Raw genomic sequence first — 24,252 nt, forward strand, 5'->3', positions numbered from 1 at the left:
TCCCACTAAACGTCGGACATTCGAAGAATCAATTGACAGTCTTGCACCAAGTGCTCCGCTGTAAGACATAATTTAGCGATTATGTATAGTGCCTCAGAGTAGAATCATATAATATATAGAAGAACAAACCAAGAGAAAATATGTAACACACCTGGAATTTCTCGGATCATCAAACCAAGCAACTTCTTGGTGCACAATGCTTTGAAATGACAAAGCTCGGATGCGTTCTATAAGCTTGCCACCAGCTAGTCCAAACAAGGAGAACTCTACTGGTATTGAGATTATTGATATGATACCCATGACAACACACATCAGACCCCAAAAACTAGTATCCTTTCTGAGTTTATCTGGTTGCTCATAGAAAGCTTTAATGGCACCCGAAAGTATTAAACCAAACACTGGGAAAAGCACTCCATGGACTGCTGCAGCTAGAGATCCTAACAGAAGAATAGGTACCTCTGGCTTGTTAAGAAGCGCTAGTTGTACCATAGGAGCTTTCTTTGGGACCTCACCATCACCATTCAGCTCTTCCCGATTCTGCCCATGTGTTTCATTTCCTCCAGGAAATTCAATTGCGCTAGGTAGACCGAAGGGGAGCGTGAAAGAATGCCCACTACTATTGCCTATCGAACCACTAATCGACCGCTTCATTGACAAGCTTTTACTTTTAGACCTTGGAGTAGACAATCGGCGGTCTATTTTATGCTCTTTATGACTTTCTTGTAGCAGAACAAGTTGAGAGTACGCACCATCCAAGTTTAGCACCAATTCATCATGGGAACCTATATGCATGAAGTTGAAAAATCTAATTAAGATGTGAAAAATAGGTTATTGGTAAAAAATGGGAGGTAGAAATGAAATACTAACCTTGTTCAACTATCTTTCCTTGTTGAACAACTGATATGCAATCAGCATTTCTCACAGTAGTTAGACGATGTGCCACCACGAGTGTAGTTCTGTCCACCATGATTCTATCCAATGCCTCCTGAACTATCCTCTCTGACTCCACATCTAATGCGCTAGTAGCCTCATCTAACAAAAGTATTTTGGGGTTTTTAATGATTGCTCTCGCAATCGCAATTCTTTGTTTTTGCCCCCCTGAAAGTTGAGCACCACGTTGGCCAACCATTGTGTCATAACCCTGGTAGGAGATAAATGTAAATGTCAGCACTCAGCTCAAACGGAAGAAATCTGAATTACATGATGTTTTATCACACACATTGGGCAACTTATTGTTGGGGAACGTAGCAGAAATTCAAAATTTTCCTACGTAACACCAAGATCTATCTATGGAGAGACCAGCAACGAGTAGAAAGGGGAGTGCATCTACATACCCTTGTAGATCGCTAAGCGGAAGCGTTCAAGTGAACGGGATTGATTGAGTCGTACTCGTCGTGATTCAGATCACCGATGATCCTAGTGCCGAACGGACGGCACCTCCGCGTTCAACACACGTACAGCTCGACGATGTCTCCCACGCCTTGATCCAGCAAGGAGAGAGGGAGAGATTGAGGAAGACTCCATCCAGCAGCAGCACGACGGCGTGGTGGTGATGGAGGAGCGTGGCAATCCTGCAGGGCTTCGCCAAGCACCTACGGGAGAGGAGGAGGTGTCACGGGAGGGAGGGAGGCGCCAAGGGCTCAGGTATGGATGCCCTCCCTCCCCTCCACTATATATAGGGGCAGGGGAGAGGGGGGAGGCGCAGCCTTGCCCCTTCCTCCAAGGAAGGGGTGCGGCTAAGGAGGGGGGAGGAGTCCATCCTCCCCAAGGCACCTCGGAGGTGCCTTCCCCTTTAAGGACTCTCCCCTTTTTTCTATATCTTGGCGCATGGGCCTCTAGGGGCTGGTGCCCTTGGCCCATGTAGGCCAAGGCGCACCCCCTACAGCCCATGTGGCCCCCCGGGGCAGGTGGCCCCACCCAGTGGGCCCCCGGAACCCTTCCGGTGGTCCCGGTACAATACCGATGACCCCGAAACTTGTCCCGATGGCCGAAACAGGACTTCCTATATATAAATCTTTACCTCCGGACCATTTCGGAACTCCTCGTGACGTCCGGGATCTCATCCGGGACTCCGAACAACATTCGGTTACCACATACAAGCTTCCTTTATAACCCTAGCGTCATCGAACCTTAAGTGTGTAGACCCTACGGGTTCGGGAGACATGTAGTCATGACCGAGATGTTCTCCGGTCAATAACCAACAGCGGGATCTGGATACCCATGTTGGCTCCCACATGTTCCACGATGATCTCATCGGATGAACCACGATGTCAAGGACTCAATCAATCCCGTATACAATTCCCTTTGTCTAGCGGTATGGTACTTGCCCGAGATTCGATCGTCGGTATATCGATACCTTGTTCAATCTCGTTACCGGCAAGTCTCTTTACTTGTTCCGTAACACATCATCCCGTGATCAACCCCTTGGTCACATTGTGCACATTATGATGATGTCCTACCGAGTGGGCCCAGAGATACCTCTCCGTTTACACGGAGTGACAAAATCCCAATCTCGATTCGTGCCAACCCAACAGACACTTTCAGAGATACCCGTAGTGTACCTTTATAGCCACCCAGTTACGTTGTGACGTTTGGCACACCCAAAGCACTCCTACGGTATCCGGGAGTTGCACAATCTCATGGTCTAAGGAAATGATACTTGACATTAGAAAAGCTTTAGCATACGAACTACATGATCTTGTGCTAGGCTTAGGATTGGGTCTTGTCCATCACATCATTCTCCTAATGATGTGATCCCGTTATCAACGACATCCAATGTCCATGGTCAGGAAACCGTAACCATCTATTGATTAACGAGCTAGTCAACTAGAGGCTTACTAGGGACATGGTGTTGTCTATGTATCCACACATGTATCTGAGTTTCCTATCAATTCAATTCTAGCATGGATAATAAACGATTATCATGAACAAGGAAATATAATAATAATCAATTTATTATTGCCTCTAGGGCATATTTCCAACAGTCTCCCACTTGCACTAGAGTCAATAATCTAGTTCACATCGATATGTGATTAACACTCAAGGTCACATCCCCATGTGACTAACACCCAAAGAGTTTACTAGAGTCAATAATCTAGTTCACATTTACCATGTGATTAACACTCGATGAGTTCTGGGTTTGATCATGTTATGCTTGTGAGAGAGGTTATAGTCAACGGGTCTGAACCTTTTAGATCCGTGTGTGCTTTACAAATCTCTATGTCATCTCCTAGATGCAGCTACCACGTTCTATTTGGAGCTATTCCAAATAACTGTTCTACTTGGAGCTATTCTAAATTGTTGCTCCATTATACGTATCCGGTATCTCTACTCGGAGCTATCCGGATAGGTGTTAAGCTTGCATCGACGTAACCCTTTACGACGAACTCTTTTACAACCTCCATAATTGAGAAAATTCCTTAGTCCACTAGTTACTAAGGATAACTTTGACCGCTGTCCCGTGATCCATTCTTGGATCACTCTTGTACCCCTTGACTGACTCATGGTAAAGCACACTTCAGGTGCGGTACACAGCATAGCATACTGTAGAGCCTATGTCTTAAGCATAGGGGACGACCTTCGTTCCTTTCTCTCTATTCTGCCATGGTCGAGCTTTAAGTCTTAACTTCATACCTTACAACTCAGGCAAGAACTCCTTCTTTGACTGATCCATCTTGAACACCTTCAAGATCACGTCAAGGCATGTGCTCATTTGAAAGTACTATTAAGCGTTTTGATCTATCCTTATAGATCTTGATGCTCAATGTTCAAGTAGCTTAATCCAGGTTTTCCATTGAAAACACTTTCCAAATAACCCTATATGCTTTCCAGAAATTCTACGTCATTTCTGATCATTAATATGTCAACAACATATACTCATCAGAAATTCTATAGTGCTCCCACTCACTTCTTTGGAAATACAAGTTTCTCATAAACTTTGTATACACCCAAAATCTTTGATCATCATCAAAGCATACATTCCAACTCCGAGATGCTCACTCCAGTCCTCAGAAGGATTGCTGGAGCTTTGCATACTTATTAGCATATTTCAGGATGGACAAAACCTTCCGGTTGTATCACATACAACCTTTCCTCAAGAAAATCGTCGAGGAAACAATGTTTTGACATCCTATCTGCAAGATTTCATAAATAATGCAGTAATTGCTAATATAATTCCAACAGACTCTTAGCATCACTACGAGTGAGAAAGTCTCATCGTAGTCAACTCCTTGAACTTGTCAAAAAACATCTTAACGACAAGTCGAGCTTTCTCAATGGTGACACTTACCATCATTGTCTGTCTTCCTTTCAAAATCCATATGTACCTAATAGCCTTACGACCATCAAGTAGTTCTTCCAAAGTCTACACTTTGTTTTCATATATGGATCCTCTCTCGGATTACATGGCCTCGAGCCATTTATCGGAATCCGGGCCCACCATCGCTTCTCCATAGCTCGTAGGTTCATTGTTGTCTAGCAACATGACTTCCAAGACAGGATTACTGTACCACTCTGAAGTAGTACGTATCCTTGTCACCCTACGAGGTTTGGGAGTGACTTGATCTGAAGTTTCATGATCACTATCATAAGCTTCTACTTCAATTGGTGTAGGTGCCACAGGAACAACTTCCTGTGCCCTGCTACACACTTGTTGAAGTGACGGTTCAATAACCTCATCAAGTCTCCACCATCCTCCCACTCAATTCTTTCGAGAGAAACTTTTCCTCGAGAAAGGACCCGATTCAAGAAACAATCCCTATTGCTTTCGGATCTGAATTAGGAGGTATACCCAACTGTTTTTGGGTGTCCTATGAAGATGTACTTTATCCGCTTTGGGTTCGAGCTTAATCCTGAAACTTTTTCACATAAGCGTCGCAGCCCCAAACCTTTAAGAAACGACAACTTAGGTTTCTCCAAACCATAGTTCATACGGTGTCATCTCATCGGAATTACGTGGTGCCCTATTTAAAGTGAATGTGGTTGTCTTTAATGCCTAAACCATAAACTATCGTGGCAGTTCGATAAGAGACATCATGGTATGCACCATATCCAATAGGGTGCAACTATGACGTTTGGACACACCATCACACTATGGTGTTCCAGGCTGTATCAGTTGTGAAACAATTTCCACAATGTCTTAATTCTGTGCCAAACTCGTGATTCAGATACTCATCTCTATGATCATATCATAGACATTTTATCCTCTTGTCACAATGATCTTCTACTTCACTCTGAAATTACTTGAACCATTCAATAATTCAGACTTGTGTTTCATCAAGTAAATATTCTCAACATCTACTCGAATCATCTGTGAAGAACATAACGATATTCACTGCATGCCTCAGCACTCATTGGACTGCACACATCAAAATGTGTTACTTCCAACAAGTTGCTATCTTGTTCCATCTTACTGAAAACGAGGCTTTTCAGTCATCTTGCCCATGTGGTATGATTTGCATGTCCCAAGTGATTCAAAATCAAGTGAGTCAAAACGGTCCATTTGCATGGAGTTTCTTCATGCATATACACCAATAGACATGGTTCGCATGTCTCAAACTTTTCAAAAACGAGTGAGCCCAAAGATCCATCAATATGGAGCTTCTTCATGCGTTTTATACCGATATGACTTACGTGGCAGTGCCACAAGTAGGTGGTACTATCATTACTATCTTTTGGCATGAACATGTGTATCACTACGATCGAGATTTAATAAACCATTCATTTTAGGTGTAAGACCGTTGAAGGTATTATTCAAATAAACAGAGTAACCATTATTCTCCTTAAATGAATAACCGTATTGCGATAGACGTAATCCAATCATGTCTATGCTCAACGCAAACACCAAATAACAATTATTTAGGTTTAACACCAATCTCTTTGGTAGAGGGAGCGTGCGATGCTTGATCATATCAAGCTTGGAAAAACTTCCAACACATATCGTCAGCTCACCTTTAGCTAGTCTCCGTTTATTCCGTAGCCTTTTGTTTCGAGTTACTAACACTTAGCAACCGAACCGGTATCTAATACCCTGGTGCTACTAGGAGTACTAGCAAAGTACACATTAACACAATGTATATCCAATATACTTCTATCGACCTTGCCAGCCTTCTTATCTACCAAGTATCTAGGGTAATTCTGCTCTAGTGGTTGTTCCCCTTATTACAAAAGCACTTAGTCTCGGGTTTGGGTTTTACCTTGGGTTTCTTCACTAGAGCAGCAGCTGATTTGCCGTTTCATGAAGTATCCCTTCTTGCCCTTGCCCTTCTTGAAACTAGTGGTTTCACCAACCATCAACAATTGATGCTCCTTCTTGATTTCTACTTTCGCGGTGTCAAACATCGCGAATACCTCAAGGATCATCATATCTATCCCTGATATGTTATAGTTCATCACGAAGCTCTAACAGCTTGGTGGCAATGACTTTGGAGAACCATCACTGTCTTATCTGGAAGATCAACTCCCACTTGATTCAAATGATTGTTGTACTCAGACAATCTGAGCACAAGCTCAACAATTGAGCTTTTCTCCTTAGTTTGCAGGTTAAGAAAATCGTCGGAGGTCTCTTACCTCTTGACGTGGGCACGAGCCTGAAATCCCAATTTCAGCCCTCGAAACATCTCATATGTTCCGCGACATTTCGAAAAACGTCTTTGGTGCCTCAACTCTAAACCGTTTCACTGAACTATCACGTAGTTATCAAAACGTGTACAAACGACGTTTGGGGTTCAGCACACTGAGCGGTGCATTAAGGACATAAGCCTTCTATGAAGCAATGAGGACAATCCTCAGTTTACGGACCTAGTCCGCATAATTGCTACTTTTAACTTTCAACTAATTTTTCTCTAGGAACATATCTAAACAGTAGAACTATAGCGTGAGCTACGACATAATTTGCAAAAACCTTTTGACTATGTTCAGGATAATTAAGTTCATCTTATGAACTCCCACTCAGATAGACATCCCTCTAGTCATCTAAGTGATTACATGATCCGAGTCAAACTAGGTCGTGTCCGATCATCACGTGAGACGAACTAGTCATCATCGGTGAACATCTTCATGTTGATCGTATCTTCTATACGACTCATGCTCGACCTTTTGGTCTCCGTGTTCCGAGGCCATGTCTGTACATGCTAGGCTCGTCAAGTTAACCCTAAGTGTTTCGCGTGTGTAAATCTGTCTTACACCCGTTGTATGTGAACGTTAGAATCTAACACCCGATCATCACGTGGTGCTTTGAAACACGAACTGTCGCAACGGTGCACAGTTAGGGGAGAACACTTCTTGAAATTGTTGTAAGGGATCATCTTATTTACTACCGTCGTTCTAAGCAAATAAGATGTATAAACATGATAAACATCACATGCAATCAAATAGTGACATGATATGGCCATCATCACTTTGCTCCTTTTGATCTCCATCTTCGGGGCTCCATGATCATCATCGTCACCGGCATGACACCATGATCTCCATCATCATGATCTCCATCATCGTGTCTTCATGAAGTTGCCTCGCCAACTATTACTTCTACTACTATGGCTAACGGTTAGCAATAAAGTAAAGTAATTACATGACGTTTTAAGTTGACACGCAGGTCACAAATAAATAAAGACAACTCCTATGGCTCCTGCCGGTTGTCATACTCATCGACATGCAAGTCGTGATTCCTATTACAAGAACATGATCAATCTCATACATCACATATATCATTCATCACATCCTTTTGGCCATATCACATCACATAGCATACCCTGCAAAAACAAGTTAGACGTCCTCTAATTGTTGTTTGCATGTTTTACGTGGCTGCTATGGGTTTCTAGCAAGAACGTTTCTTACCTACGCATGAACCACAACGTGATATGCCAATTGCTATTTACCCTTCATAAGGACCCTTTTCATCGAATCCGATCCGACTAAAGTGGGAGAGACAGACACCCGCCAGCCACCTTATGCAACTAGTGCATGTTTGTCGGTGGAACCGGTCTCACATAAGCGTACGTGTAAGGTTGGTCCGGGCCGCTTCATCCCACGATGCCGCCGAATCAAGATAAGACTAGTAACGGCAAGCATATTGAACAATATCGACGCCCACAACTACTTTGTGTTCTACTCGTGCAAAGAATCTACGCAATAGACCTAGCTCATGATGCCACTGTTGAGGAACGTAGCAGAAATTCAAAATTTTCCTACGTAACACCAAGATCTATCTATGGAGAGACCAGCAACGAGTAGAAAGGGGAGTGCATCTACATACCCTTGTAGATTGCTAAGCGGAAGCGTTCAAGTGAACGGGGTTGATTGAGTCGTACTCGTCGTGATTCAGATCACCGATGATCCTAGTGCCGAACGGACGGCACCTCCGCGTTCAACACACGTACAGCTCGACGATGTCTCCCACGCCTTGATCCAGCAAGGAGAGAGGGAGAGGTTGAGGAAGACTCCATCCAGCAGCAGCACAACGGCGTGGTGGTGATGGAGGAGCGTGGCAATCCTGCAGGGCTTCGCCAAGCAACTACGGGAGAGGAGGAGGTGTCACGGGAGGGAGGGAGGCGCCAAGGGCTCAGGTATGGATGCCCTCCCTCCCCTCCACTATATATAGGGGCAGGGGAGAGGGGGGGGGGAGGCGCAGCCTTGCCCCTTCCTCCAAGGAAGGGATGCGGCTAAGGAGGGGGGAGGAGTCCATCCTCCCCAAGGCACCTCGGAGGTGCCTTCCCCTTTAAGGACTCTCCCCTTTTTTCTATATCTTGGCGCATGGGCCTCTAGGGGCTGGTGCCCTTGGCCCATGTAGGCCAAGGCGCACCCCCTACAGCCCATGTGGCCCCCCGGGGCAGGTTGCCCCACCCGGTGGGCCCCCGGGACCCTTCCGGTGGTCCCGGTACAATACCGATGACCCCGAAACTTGTCCCGATGGCCGAAACAGGACTTCCTATATATAAATCTTTACCTCCGGACCATTCTGGAACTCCTCGTGACGTCCGGGATCTCATCCGGGACTCCGAACAACATTCGGTTACCACATACAAGCTTCCTTTATAACCCTAGCGTCATCGAACCTTAAGTGTGTAGACCCTACGGGTTCGGGAGACATGTAGTCATGACCGAGATGTTCTCCGGTCAATAACCAACAGCGGGATCTGGATACCCATGTTGGCTCCCACATGTTCCACGATGATCTCATCGGATGAACCACGATGTCAAGGACTCAATCAATCCCGTATACAATTCCCTTTGTCTAGCGGTATGGTACTTGCCCGAGATTCGATCGTCGGTATACCGATACCTTGTTCAATCTCGTTACCGGCAAGTCTCTTTACTCGTTCCGTAACACATCATCCCGTGATCAACCCCTTGGTCACATTGTGCACATTATGATGATGTCCTACCGAGTGGGCCCAGAGATACCTCTCCGTTTACACGGAGTGACAAAATCCCAATCTCGATTCGTGCCAACCCAACAGACACTTTCAGAGATACCCGTAGTGTACCTTTATAGCCACCCAGTTACGTTGTGACGTTTGGCACACCCAAAGCACTCCTACGGTATCCGGGAGTTGCACAATCTCATGGTCTAAGGAAATGATACTTGACATTAGAAAAGCTTTAGCATACGAACTACATGATCTTGTGCTAGGCTTAGGATTGGGTCTTGTCCATCACATCATTCTCCTAATGATGTGATCCCGTTATCAACGACATCCAATGTCCATGGTTAGGAAACCGTAACCATCTATTGATTAACGAGCTAGTCAACTAGAGGCTTACTAGGAACATGGTGTTGTCTATGTATCCACACATGTATATGAGTTTCCTATCAATACAATTCTAGCATGGATAATAAACGATTATCATGAACAAGGAAATATAATAATAATCAATTTATTATTGCCTCTAGGGCATATTTCCAACACTTATCGATGAAAATTGCTGCATTAGCGAGCTCAGCTGCTCTCTTGATCTCCTCAATTGTTGCATCTTCCTTGCCATATGTTATGTTGTCTTTAATTGAGGTCATAAATAGCACTGGCTCTTGGCTAACAAGACCAATTTTCCCTCTTATTGAATCAAGATGTAAACTCTTGATATTGATCCCGTCAATTAAAACCTCACCATCATGTGGATCATAGAATCTCTCTACAAGACTAACCACAGTTGACTTGCCGCTCCCACTCTCCCCAACTATAGCCATTGTAGTGCCACTAGGCACAAGAAGTGAGAATCCATCAAATATCAATTGCTCAGGCCTTGCTGGGTAGCTAAAATATACAACCTTCAGCTCAACTTCTCCCCTCATATCTTCCAATTGCTTACCATTATTGTCATCAGGATCAATCTTTGGTTTTCTCCTTATTGTTGTGAACAGTCGGTGTGCTGCTGATTGTCCTTCTACAAAGGCAGTCATACATGGGGCTGCATTACCTAAAGTCCTGCAAAAAAGATTGATATCGCTTTCGGTAATGTGATATGGAAGATATGAATTCTAATTCAAGGTAAGAGTAAAGACTGACCCTGCCCCAATAATGATAGCCAATATGACTGTGATGACTTGTCCTCCTGTGTATCCTTTTGTAAGAGCCAACTTTCCACCATACCAGATGGCTAAACCATAGCTAGAGAAGAGTGCAAAGAAAGCAGAGCCCATGCCAAAGCCATTAGTAAGTCCTTCCTCAACAGCAGTCTTGTATGATTTGTGTATTAGTTTATTGTACGTTGTGATGGCCTGCTTCTCCCCATTGAAAGAAACAACCTATTGACATATATAGCCATCATATAAATTAGAGAGTGCACATAAACTCAATTATAATAGAATTATCAAAACTTGTTTCGTAAACTAAACTTACTGTTTTTATAGCGCCAATTGTCTGTTCGACAACATTACCTGCAGCACTGTATGATGCTTGACATCTGCTTGATATTTTGGACAACAGTTTTGCAACTACTGCTCCAGTAAGTACAACTGGAGGTATGGATGCCAACATGACAAGAGATAGAAGCCATCCTTTCACGAAACCTACAATGAAACCACCAACGAAAGTAGCCACAAGTGATTGAAACTTGCCAACCTGAAGAGTTTAGAGTGCATGTCTATGTTAATTTCAATAAGATTAGGAATATAACGAATACAATTTTTTTCTTACGTGTTATTCATTGTACTTGGAGAAATTCCTTACCTTCTCACCAATAGCATCCTGAACTAGGACAGTATCACCGGACATTCTCGAAACGATCTGCCCAGTTGTCATTTCTAGGTCAAAGAATGATATATCCTGTCTCAAGACAGATTTGAGGTATAGAGATCGAATGCGTGTCGCTTGCCTTTCACCGGTAAGTGTCCAACATGACACCTCTGCAAAGACAACAAGTTGGTTTGGCATGATCAACACTAGATATTTGGTTTACATATGATCAAAATATTTATATTGAATGCGTTACATGAGCAAAAATGCCGCCATGATTTCAAATATAATTTCATTCTGTTGAAATACAAAACATGTAAACATTGTTTTCCCTATATGCAACAGGTTAGCTATCATCCCTGGATAAGAACTTTAGCAATCACGGCATGATGATACTAACTTGCATATTAAAAAAATAGCATGCATGTGCATTAACTGCCATCTTCTCAAACATGCCAACAACTAGCTAGTATCAAGGCAGGTGACAGAAACACATATGTATAGGTGGACAAAGTGTACTCGTGCTCACGAAGAAAGGAGACGATTGTTGTTCCGATACCCAAGTAGACAAATTTTAGAACCACCTGCATAAAAACAAATGGCAATAAGATGAATAATGCATTCCTGTGTTTGCCATCTGACAACCATGTATATGTGCAAAGAAATAAATATTACTATTTATGTAGATAAGTGATGATATGTGGTTAAAAAGCTTCGAGCTGGCTAGAAATTCTTCCAGAACTGGAATTATAACCAATCCACGATGATCCCACATATGCATAGATCTTGTAGATGGATAAATGAATATAGAATAAGTGTCTTGAACTACAAATGAATATTACCCGTTAAGGTAACCTATCAGTGAAATTTTGAAATTCAAGCTCCAAATTTTATATATCCATGTAGAATGTACAGGATGGAGCAAAATTGTGTGGATCAGTTAGTGTATTTCTTACAAGAGATTGTAGTGTTTTCTTCAAGCTGGAATTCATGGACAAAATTGATTAAGCAACAATCAATTATTTTTATCTAGCTCGCGATGGTAATCTGACAGTGTGAATCATCTCCAATGGTAAGCTGACAGCGTGAATCATCTCCACCCCCGACATGGTGAAGCGCACAAGTGGCAGCTAAGCCGGCAACTAGCAATTCTTCATTCGAACCACTAAAGTTTCAACTATAACTTTTACGAGTTGTTGGGCTACTGACCTCACAAACCAATTTCAAGGATTGACATTATGATGTACTATATCTTTATTTCAGGAAACTAGCATATAGGCCTGTGATATGCATGATCAGTGCATTGTGACATCTATAAGGGGGAGGTGTCAAGGTGAAATGTACTCCAACCCCATCGCTTCATGGGGTAGGGCACGTAGGTCTTTAAAAAAATTAGATATACTGGTAAGAACAGTTCTTTCAGATGTGCAAACTAAAGTCCAATATGTGATTCAGTTTCCCTTTGTAAGTGGCATCGCACAAAATTACAGTACTACATGAATAGCACAAAATATCAGGAAATAAATTTTGAACTATAGACTTTGTACTAAATCAGCGACACTTATTTTGGGATGGAGTGAGTACATGATATTAGATAGGTTTCCCAAATTGCTTTGTAGAATGAACATGAGCATACTTTGACAAGTTGTTCGTTGAAAAAATAGTACTTCCGCTATTATTTGAAAGTACTATTATTGATATGTCTACATTGGCAAGTTGTCCGTTGAAAAAATAGTACTTCCACTATTCCAAATAAGATACATTTTATTACTTGCTAAATTTCTAATATGGATTTTTTATCAATACTTTTGCATGCGTATAATAAACAATAATTAAATTATAGTATTAATAAGAGAATTGGACGAATATAATCAGATAATTGTGACCTTATGAATCTATATATATTTTAGACATATTGCGTGTCAAAGTTAGATAACATTGGGTGCATGCTTTCTTATTTCATATGCGTAATGTTTATCAAAGGAATTATGTTGCGTGCACATTTAATATAGTATTGTATTTATAGGGAGTTTCAATGGTGATAATGATTAAAAAAATAATCTTTAAGTTATCCAAATAAGATGTGACTACCATTAGGATTATGCAAATCAATTTAACAGTATGCATATCGGCATATGTATGAAATTGCAATTTCCCATATATTGTTTCTTAATTTTATATTACAAACGAACACCCTTGTCTTTATGTTCACTCAGCTTAATATATTCTCAATAAAATTGTTTTTGTGCAAGTTAGGATGTGAACCGAGGAGAGTTTCCTTACAATATCTTTAAACCCCATAATTTTCATTATGATATTTTTAACAGATACTATTATGATCTTAAATGTGACATAATTTTACCCATTTAGATAATGCAATGAACCGGATTATAACGTCATAATGATATGTGTGTACTCAAATAATAATGTAATTTTGGTCTTTTTTAATGAAGTTTAATTATTCACTGAATGTGCATTGTACGGTTATGTGATCTAACAATTATATTCCTAGGTACAGTTAGATAGCTCTAACAGTTGTGATCTGCTTAGGAGCGGTTATGATGATCAACTGATTTGTGACATATTTAGCTAATAATGGTTTAGCACATAAATGGCACAATTTTTTGCTATGAGAAAATTCTAACATATCTTTCCATTTTTTTTCTTCAAATTTTGCTTTTAGAATATATATCTTTAAGATCAACCTTCCATCCTCTACATCTTGCAATACGCAGAAGCTAATTTACTTAGGAAAGGCATACATGTTGATGCTAAAGTTGGCTTGTAGAATGGCAGAAAAGCCATGTTGTGACTGACAATGACATGCAAACCCACGACCACAAGCATAATAGCGTGCTATTGTTACAACTATAAGAAAAATCTAAATGGGCTTAGAGATAAATACATTGGTGGTCACCGGAGTTGAGGTGAAACCACAGTATGGTCACGATACTTTCTAATATGCACATTACGGTCATGAAATACAACTTGCGGAGAAAGAGCATGTAGCCCAGTGGTTGCAACGACCTTAGTAGCACCTCAGGTCCTGGGTTCGACTCCTGGTGGGACCGGATTTAAACAGGTCTAGGCAAAAATTTCTGTAATAAAGGACGTAGGGTTATTGCCCTATAGTAAATAGTAAAAAAAGTATGACTCATAATGATTATAATGTCAGTGGTTCATCATATAGCTTTGTATCCTATATACCTAAACAGTTCATCCCCACTACCTCTATATCTTAACATGCACACATACCGCCTCGTCCAAGGCCCACCACAACATGCATGAGAATAAGTTTTCCATCATTAGTTGATTCCATCCGCTCATCTCACCTCACCACACATGCCACCTCATCAAAGTGCCACTCAACGTGCATGGGAGAAAGTTTCCCATTATATTATGCCACTTATAGTCAAAATATTTTTTGACTATACCATCATCAAATACAATGCAAAATATGTGTTTTTAGTTTTGGTTCATATATTATTAATTGAACTATTCATGTTTTATACAATCGAATCACTCAAAATGTATTGCAATCGATTCCCGCAACAACGCACGAGGTATTCTCTAGTTTTATCTATGAGGCACTCGGTTGACTTGTCAAACAATCCATGTGCGAATAATGGTGCCTCGTCAATTGCATGTGCTCCATACATGTGTGGGTCCCACTTGTTAATGATTGGAAGAAATAAGTACTGGAAAATAAAATTATGTGTGTTGAAATTGATATGCATAATGGCAAAAAAATACATTGTGATTGTGATCGAGAACGACGACCACAAAATAATGACATGCTATTGTTATAAAAAAAATTGGGAAGATGCTATTGTTATAACTAGAAGAACAAACTAAATGAGCTTGGTATGGAGAATTGAGATGGGTATAATGCACAAGGCTGGCATAGACTGTTGCTGACGAAGAGGCCACGAATGGTAGAGGTGCCATTTTCAGATGTGGTGGGGCTTGGATACATAGTTTTAAATAGCTGGCTATAGCCCCGCTATAGCCTTGATATAGCCTTTTCAGCAGGGTGCCGTAAATGGTTTCATGTACAAACATCCCGCTAAAGCCTGCTATAGCCCGCTATAGCTCCGCTATAGCTGATTTTGAGGTCTGCCGCTATTTGGCATAGCCCGCTATTTAAAACATTGCTTGGATATCGGTTGCAGCCTGGTGGCCACACAGTAGAGTAGCTGGTTACCTTGAACGAATGATCTGAAACTCCATCTCCTAAAAAGGCTACCAAAATAGGGAATGAAACCATTTTAACAATCCTTGAATACCCACTATCGCTATAACTTTTAGCGGGTCTTTTAAAAATACTGCCTCGGTTTTTATCTACTTTGCATATTAGCTTTGTCTCGAATCAAATTTTCTAAACATTGACCAAGTTTGTACAAAAAAATATTACGTCCACAATAAGAAAATCAATACTATTCGAATCATCATTCAATATATTTGCATCACACACACACACACATGTTATTGTGAAAATTTAGATTGTTTTTTTTTAGAGGAAAGGCTTGGCCGAGCCCAAGAAAGGCTCGAACCTAACCCGACTTTGAATTAACAAAGCCATCAACCGGCCAGGAGATTACAAACGACGCCTTACAAGGAGAACAGAAAAAGAAGAACAGCGAAAGATACAAAGTGTTGTGCCAACAACTAATAGGCTCCATACGCACAACAAGCAAAGATATGATAACTAAGGCCCTACTCCGCTTGAAGACGATGAAGCCCTCCAGCATGAGCAGACCACCACACAAAAGCTTCAGCAGGACCTTGTCGGCATGAAGAGCTTAATAGGTGCAGAGGCACTCTCGTCTGCTCCAAGGATTCTGGCCGCCACGGTACCAACCTCCTCCATCTTCAGAGGGGGCACCAGCCCCCTCGCCCTGGCACGAAGGGCGCCAATCCGTCAAGAGATGGAGACGCTCCCCCAAGAACTAAGGTGGGAACCGGCGCCGTTGCCCACGGAAGCCAAAACAGAGTGCCAACACCATACCAAGTCAAGGAAATTTAAGAGAAGCTCTACCCTGTCGAGGAATCTGCACACGCGGAGAAGCAATGGCACGGCAGGGCGGCTGAAGGCCAGTCAGCAGTGGAAGGAGGACGCCGCGCCGGAGCTCCGAGGTGCACCTAGTCCGCAGAGATGAGCACCAAGCTCCCGCCATCCACAAATGAACAGGAACTACCAAAGGAGCGAATAGGTGAAACCCTGCCACACGGAGACTACGGCCGACGAGCTCCGGCCACACCACCAACCACCACCAGACAACCAGAATGGCACCTCCACCACAAGCTCACCAAAGACGGCACCCCAAGAAGTGACGACGCCAGCAGCGCCGCTGCCGCCCAATCCGGAAAGGATCTGGGTTTTCACCCGGTACGAGCAGGGTGAAGAGGAGGGGAAAGGAACAACCTTGATGACGCCAACAAGAAGGGGAACAGCGTCCAAGGACGTCGCCGCCGTCGTGGCCGGACCAGCCGGCCTCGGATTTCTCCGGTGTCCCTCCCCACCTCCAACCTCCAAGCACAAACAGCACCGGCAGCCGAAGACCACCATAGGCTAGATCTGGCAGGAGGGCGCCGTTGATGTCGGGGGAGAGGCCAACAGATCGGAAACGGCCGCCACCGAGGGGCAACGCACCACCGCCACCACCTGCCGCCCCCTCGCCGCCCCCACGGCCGAGGAGGACGACCAGCACCGCCGGACACCGCCCGCTGAGGCAGGCACCGGCCCACCAGCCATGGCTGCCGCCATGGATGCAGGGCACCTCGAGAGAGAGCGAGGCTACCAGATCCTCGCCGCCACCATCCTTGGCAGCCGCGCGGCGCACCGGCGACCCCTCTGGTGGCGACGAGGGGGAGAGGCAGTGGTGGGGAAGCCGCCAGCGGCGGCTAGGGTTTGCCGCCCGTGTCGCCCCAGGTGGAGCGACGCGGGGCGAGCGAGAGGAAGAGTTGGTGGTTTCCTAAGGTTGTAAATTTAGATTGTTTGATAGAGTTGGTCTAATTTTATAAAGTTTGACTTAGGCCAAAGCTAATATGCGGATTAAATAAAAATGGAAAGAGCATCATTTTTTCTTTTAATTAGGGAATGAGAGGGGAAATATAGAGGACCCTCTCCCAAATTATTTTTGCGCCAATGAAGCTTCGCGTATGTTCCTAGACGTGCTGCCACGGATTGCGGCCTCTCACCAACATATCAATTTGTCGCGAACTCTCCCGTACACTATTGCCTACCCATTTCCGTTGCTACCGGCTATTATGCGAGCTATGGTGTCTTGCACGACCGATAATGGTAGATGGCGGAGGACGACACGATGGTAATTAGACCGCTTCACCCCTTGAAGACGCCACCTCCCCTCTTCTAAGTTCTGCCACCCTGTCGTGCCCCTCCCACGGCCTCTAGGAGCCTCGCGCCACCATTCTTCCATTGGTGCAAGCTCCCCTTGTTGCTGCTGTCGGGCTTGCCAATTCTCGGTACGAGACTTGTGCAACCCCTCATACCTTCACCGGCCTCATGTAGTCGATTCGGCTAGCGACAAGGTGAACACCCACATGGTGTTTGATGGTCTCGCATGGACATGAGGTTTATTTGTGATAGTGGTGAGGGGGCTCCTCTTTTCATTATTTATCTTCAAATATTATAAATATTGTATTGAAAATAATTTGAACTAGCACGACACTAAAAAAACCACTAAAATCATTGTAGAGGGCCCCTAAAACCATTTTGGGGTATGTTAAGAGTTTCTCTTAGGCATTCCGATGGACGTGCTAAGGGTTGACGTGAGATACACCTTATTTAGGTGGAAAGTGCATGATCGGCTTTTCACGCACGCAAATACTATTTCTCACCTGTTGCCATTCGTAATAGGTCTCGCCAACAACGCAACGCTGCTGAGCCGGCCCAGTATTGTGGCTACACTTGATTGTTTTTTGGGGTTTCTGTACGTTTTCTTCTGTTTTTCCTTATTTCCCTTTATTTGTGTTTTTTTCTTTGGTTTCTTTGTTTCTTTCTTCGGTTTTCACCGATTTACTCTGGGTTTTTTCATCTTTCTTCGTTCTTTTTTTCAACACATGTTTAGGTCTTTCATACACATTGTACATTCTTTGTATACGCCAAGAACATGTTTAAGATCTTTCAAATGCGGGATTGGCATATTCAAATACATGTTTTGATGTCTACTTTTTTCATACACATTGTGCATTTTTATATATTTCAACATGGATGATTACATTTATTACAAATGTGTGTTCTAAATATATTTTTAATACGTGTCAAACATTTTTCAAATGCATTTTTGAGATATTTTATCCTAATGATACAAAATATTTTCAAAAATATGCGAACATTTTTTATCATTGTATAAAATTTCTTTAAGAAGTCAAAACATATTTTTGAAACATGTGGATATTTTTTTACAATGTAAAACGTACATTTTTAATGGTACCAAACTATTTTTTTAACTACACAAACATTCTTTAAAAAGTACTCCCTCTGTAAACTAATATAAGAGCGTTTAGTATAACATTTCAGCATATCACACATTTGTTTATTGATAGGAACATTTTTAAAGGTTTGAAATTTTTTTGACATTGCATGAACGTTTTTGTAATGTGCGGTGAACACTTTAAAATAATTAATTTATTTATTTTACATAATATACATATTTTATATTTTTTAATATAAAAAATTGGAAAACTAAAACTGAACAATTGTGTGATGTCAGTGTGATGAAACCATATGACTACTAGGTCGGCCCACTACCAGGTCCTTGCTAAAGGCAAGACATAGACTCGCCCCTTCTTGCGCCTGAATCGTCACTGGTTCTCGTGCGGATGCTAGGTGGGCCGCAGCCCATTATCTGGTCCGCTGGCTCGGCTCGGCTGCTTGACACTTGCTGGCCCGTCAGCAGTTAATGGTTCAGGATAAACCCATTTTTTCAGTTGACAAATATGGTCTTTCATAGGTTAAAATCCATACTTTCAAAATTTGAAAAGGCGTTCATGAATTTTAAAGACTTCAAAAAGTTGAAAAATGTTCTGACTTTAAAAAAATGAATTGAAAAAAATCAGATATTTTCAGAAAGTCCACTGAGTCTTAAAGATTTCAAAAAATAGAAAATCTTCCTTAATTTGAAGATGTTCATAAATTCAAAAAATATTATGAATTTGAATAATATTTAGGAATTGGGAAAATATATTCATAAAATTGTTTTCATGAATTTGAAATAATATAAAAGAGAAAGAAAAAAGGAGTACTAGAAAAATTAGCCAAGAAGAACCTTCGAGAAGGTTCTAAAACACTGGAAAACCCACAATAGTGGAACCTTCAAGAAAGGTACCAAAACTAGAAAACCATCTGTTCATGGGTCGGCCAGTTTACTTCTAGGCCCTGTTCGGAACAAAGGGTCCTAAAACATAGGAATTTGTAAAATCGTAGGAATGGGAAAGGATGACCAGAGCAAACCACAGGATCTAGAAAATATTGGAAAGGCTGAAAAAATGTGTTCGGGTGACATTGCCAAATACAAAGGGAAGACTAGTGCAATGATACTAATGCATCTGCCGTGAGGGATAGACTGTTGCATAGTTTATTCTGCAATGCACAGCTGCTGCCTTTGTCTCCAACCGCTAGTGCATGTAACGGTATTTTTTTTATTTAGATGCACAGTGCAATTGGTAGGCTCCTCAAGTTCCCCACGGCGCTTGCCTCGGTCATCCGCCCAAAACATGAGCTTGGGGTGGATTTTTACTTTCCTCTGGAATCAGCGCTGGAGGACAAAAATTCCTTTGGTTCCCTGTTCATGTTTCCCCTATCCCGAATGCCACCTAGGAAATTTTCCCATAGGAACCGGTTCCTTTGGAGTTTCATGTGAAAATCCTTTGTACCAAATAGGCCCCTAGTGTGAGCAGTTTCTATCGTTAGGGCACAATTCAGCGCCTTAAGCGCTGAATAGGAAATTCCCAGGTTAGGATTGAGGATGAATTCCTTGAGCCTAAGGAATATGTTGCTCCATTTCACAATATTCTAGGCCGGGTCTCGCCGGTTATCATCCCGTGGACCGTTGTGATCCATTATTGATGGTAAATATTCCTTACATAGTGGTCATATACTCATATGATAGTTTCTTGCCGTTATTTTGATTTAGCCCACATCGTCCGGTCTAGTAGAATTTTATGATTATGCTAATGTTTATGTACAAATAGGATGTTATATATAGCGGTTGTGATTTATTTTGCTATTATAAAGATATATCAGTTGTGGATTGGTTAAACATAAGGGAGCCCATCGGATTAACCTCAAGATGTTTTTTTTTCATGGTGTATGTGTCATGATTTATGTACTCCATGTGTCTGTAGATAGATGAAGTTTGGATATTGAATGGCATCAAATAAGAAACAGTGACCATTATTTATCACGTGAATATATTACAATGAGAATATGTTAAATAGATGATAATTTGGATATTCATGTGGTCTCTCTGATCCTAAATAGATGGGGTTTCAAATATTAATATGGTATAAAATATGCAATTTTGATCATCATTTATCACATGGATATATCCCACTGTAAATTAACAAAATTAGGATATTATGAAAATAGTTTCTTGATAATATAATAGTATTAGTTCACATGGTTCACCGGCATAGAATATGTCATTTAAGACACCTATGGCACATGGTTTCAAAAAGTCGCCGGAGTAAGGCAACCAGGATTGTTTATTTCGAACCATAACAAATACACCTACATTGCAAAATGGTTTCAGGTGACAATAACATATCACACATGGTCAAAACTTTAAGCCCATGTGTAAAAGGTTCCAACTTACGTAATCCTCTCCTCCATCTTTGCCCACCTTTCTCTGTACCATCACCCTCTAATCCTCCCATCTCCCTCTCTCAAATCTCCATCAACTGATGCCCCCCTCCCTCGCCGCTCCCTCATCTTCTCTACACCGGATGGCCACAACGCTAGCATCGACAGCTAGAGCTTGCTCAAAACCCATTATCTTCTGCTGCCTCGGCGCTAGCATCAACAGTTGTCAAGCCTCATGGGGGCAGCAGAAGACGATGGCCACGACGCTACACCGGCAAGCTCTAGCTGTTAAGCCTCGGGAATCGGGGCCCCGCACCTCATGGCCGTCTGTGTGCCTACACCCCCTGAGAGCTCCCTCCTTCAACAAACTCATGGTTCAGGTGAGGCTTGCCTCCTTCGTCAGCTTGACAACCACAGTTGTACTTCACCAGATTCGTGTACACAAGTCGAGGAAGGGTCCCCTTCACCATATTTGGCCAAGACGAGGAGAGGTTGGCTATGGTGGTCGTCAAGCTCGTTCCATGACTACCTTTTGTGTTTCCTTGGCAACAATGGTGGATGTCACAGTACTAGTGTGACGAAGTTGCAGAAGGAGTGGCAAACAACAACTCCTTCATCTCCTAGTGAGCTCGGGCTCCGTGATTCCCACAAAAATGATGGATCTACGATGTGTCGGTTGTCTACCCGTCTTTATGACACTCCATCCCATCTTTGCTCCCTTTTTAATCTGTGGTTCACAAGTCACATGATTTTGTTTCATGTGATTGTGGGATATTGACTAAATATTGCATGTGAGTTAGGGTCAGTGTGCAATGAGACCCCAAACTCGATACAATTTTGTGCACATACTGAAGGAAGCCGTATGTGATATGCTTTTTTGAACCGTGTGCGATGATTAGTTTTATACTGGTGATGACACCCCTATTTTATGGATTTTCAGCAAAAGAAAAAACCACTAAAACCCTCCCATACTCACCTTGTGTTGTAGGGAGGGCTCTCTTTCACCCTATTTCCCCTACATCTAGGGAGAGAATATGAGCTCTCCATCCCTCCCACGAGACTCCAACCGCCATGAAATTGCCTTCCTACCACCACCCATCTTCTTCGATCTGCTGCCCCCCGCGCTAGCATCGACAGCTAGAGTTTGCCGTAGCTCTCCTTGGATCGTCCGGCTCACCAGAGCTTGTCGGAGACCTCGGAGCTCCCTGTGCTGCCGCTTACTTCTTTTTGTTTCTTTATGCGAAAAGAGAAGAAGAAGAAAAGGAATATGAGGGAAGGATGTAGGGGTGACGGTTGGAGAGGCACCAAAAAAGAAGGCCCACAAACAGCCTTCTAAAAGGGAGGTAAATTTAGGAAGATGAGAGATGCATGGTTGGAGTTGCGTTAGTGTAAGATGAGTCAAAGTTTCGGTTTTGGCCTAGTTTTTCACTAATTAACTGATCAATGCTCTTCTTCTTGAGTAATGGATTGAGCTCTAAGGCTCGGATTTCTAAAAAAAGAGTCAAAGTTTAGGAAATATAACATTTTGACACTGTCATATTGTCAGTCAAAACACTTCTTATATTTATCAAGTTGCAGAGGTATACCAACTCGGACGCAGCAATACACACAGACGAGGACGTACGTTGTAAAAGGGATATAACAGATGTAGTAAGCCTGCCATGGAAGCTTAGACAGATGGGGCTTACTTTGTTGACCCGCTGAAGGACGTCATCGCCGGTGGCGTCGCCGAAGGCGTTGAGGGTGTCACCGAAGATGATCGTCATGAGGGGCTGTGACACGCCGTTGGCCAGCGCGGCCACCGTGCCGACCAGCATCAGCAGCAGGTCCGTGCCGTCGGCGTACCGGAACATCCCCATGAAGGACACCTTCTCTTGCTGCCCCACGCTCTCCTCCTCCCCCTCGGCAGCCACTGCTGCTGTGTCCATTGCTAGCGGGGTAGCTCGTCCCCAACCCACTGCTTTGTTTGTCTAAAGCCTGAGTCTCACAATTGAAGTTCTCTGTTTGGATTAATCTGCTGGGTATTTATGCTTGGGCTGGCCAATGCTTGGAGATACAAGTGGGCATATTATTATACCGTTGCAACCACACATGCATGCACTCTGTTGCCAGAGTGGGGTATAGTTACGCTCCACTAAAAGTCTAAAACCAAAGAGTAGGGTCTGACGCAAATGGATTATAAAAAGTGTTAAAAAGTGTTATTTCTGGGCCGACAATGTCATTGACGTTTATTCTTAATTTAACAGTTCAACAAATACCTGTTGAACTAAAATCACGACACTTATTACGGATCGGAGGGATTAGTATTTTATAGATGATGTACAACCTCATAGTTGTTGAAATAAAGTGTACTCCTTTTTTTTTCCTTTTGAGTGGAAGAAGTGTACTCTTTCTTTTTTTGAGGGAAGAAGTGTACTCTTTTAGAACTCCAGAAGTGTACAATTATAGGTGTGAAGGTATCATAACATGACATTTGCACATTAGTTGACAAAAATTTGAATATAAATACATAACTAACGGCATGCCACCCAATCGACTGATCGAGAAAAAACCAATTTCTTAAACTGCTGTGAAATAGCAAATCCGGTAGACGATGGATTAATGTTTTGCACTCATGGCAGGGTCTTAGTCTACACAGGCCGTCAGACTATTCTGGGGCATGAGCTTTCCTTGGGAGTCACTTAACCACAAGTTGGCGATATATAGTTTGTGTGGAATGTCTGTCCCCGGAAGCTTCCTACTAATAAGGAACATATATAGTTAGCTGACTGGACGCACGTGCTGTAGTTGGTGAACTAACCTCTTGTCACTTAATTATAATAGTAATCAGGAAAGACCTATCAAACAGAAATAAAATTCTAATTTTATCCTGACTGGCTTCCTCTAGGTACATAATTAACAATTAACCTTGTTGTCCAGGCTGATGTATTATGATTGCGATGAACGACTCTTCTTCCTATTTATAAGTCATCAGAAAGATAACTATTTAACGTAGACATTTGTGTGCAGACAATCGGTTTTTGGGTGACAATCGACTATTATGCCTCTTAATTTACAAGTGAGTTTCGTTAGAAGCTTCCGCCAAAAATGAACTTTCTGAGAAAGTTCAAGCAAAACCGACCCCTTGGGTAAGCCCCAGTTATCCTAGCGTTGAGGTTAAACTACTCGACGCAAGGACCGGTTGATCAGGCTATGTGGACGGGTTCGTAGGGTTCTAATTCCTACAATAGACATTATATATATCTTACAACCTTT

General features: G+C 42.5%; 1 protein-coding gene across 1 annotated transcript; it reads right to left on the minus strand.

Annotated features, from left to right (window-relative positions):
* Nucleotides 1-28: 28 nt before the first annotated feature.
* LOC123186870 (ABC transporter B family member 11) lies at nt 29-22,925 on the minus strand. Its single transcript, XM_044598540.1, has 9 exons — nt 22,686-22,925; nt 11,701-11,755; nt 11,166-11,341; nt 10,836-11,057; nt 10,503-10,741; nt 9,923-10,421; nt 868-1,141; nt 457-782; nt 29-58 (listed from the first exon to the last, which is right to left on the minus strand). Exons 1-9 carry the CDS (start codon nt 22,923-22,925, stop codon nt 29-31), a joined length of 2,061 nt encoding a protein of 686 aa, XP_044454475.1.
* Nucleotides 22,926-24,252: the final 1,327 nt, after the last annotated feature.

This window comes from Triticum aestivum, chromosome 2A (assembly GCF_018294505.1).
Source record: "Triticum aestivum cultivar Chinese Spring chromosome 2A, IWGSC CS RefSeq v2.1, whole genome shotgun sequence".
Classification (NCBI taxonomy): domain Eukaryota; kingdom Viridiplantae; phylum Streptophyta; class Magnoliopsida; order Poales; family Poaceae; genus Triticum; species Triticum aestivum.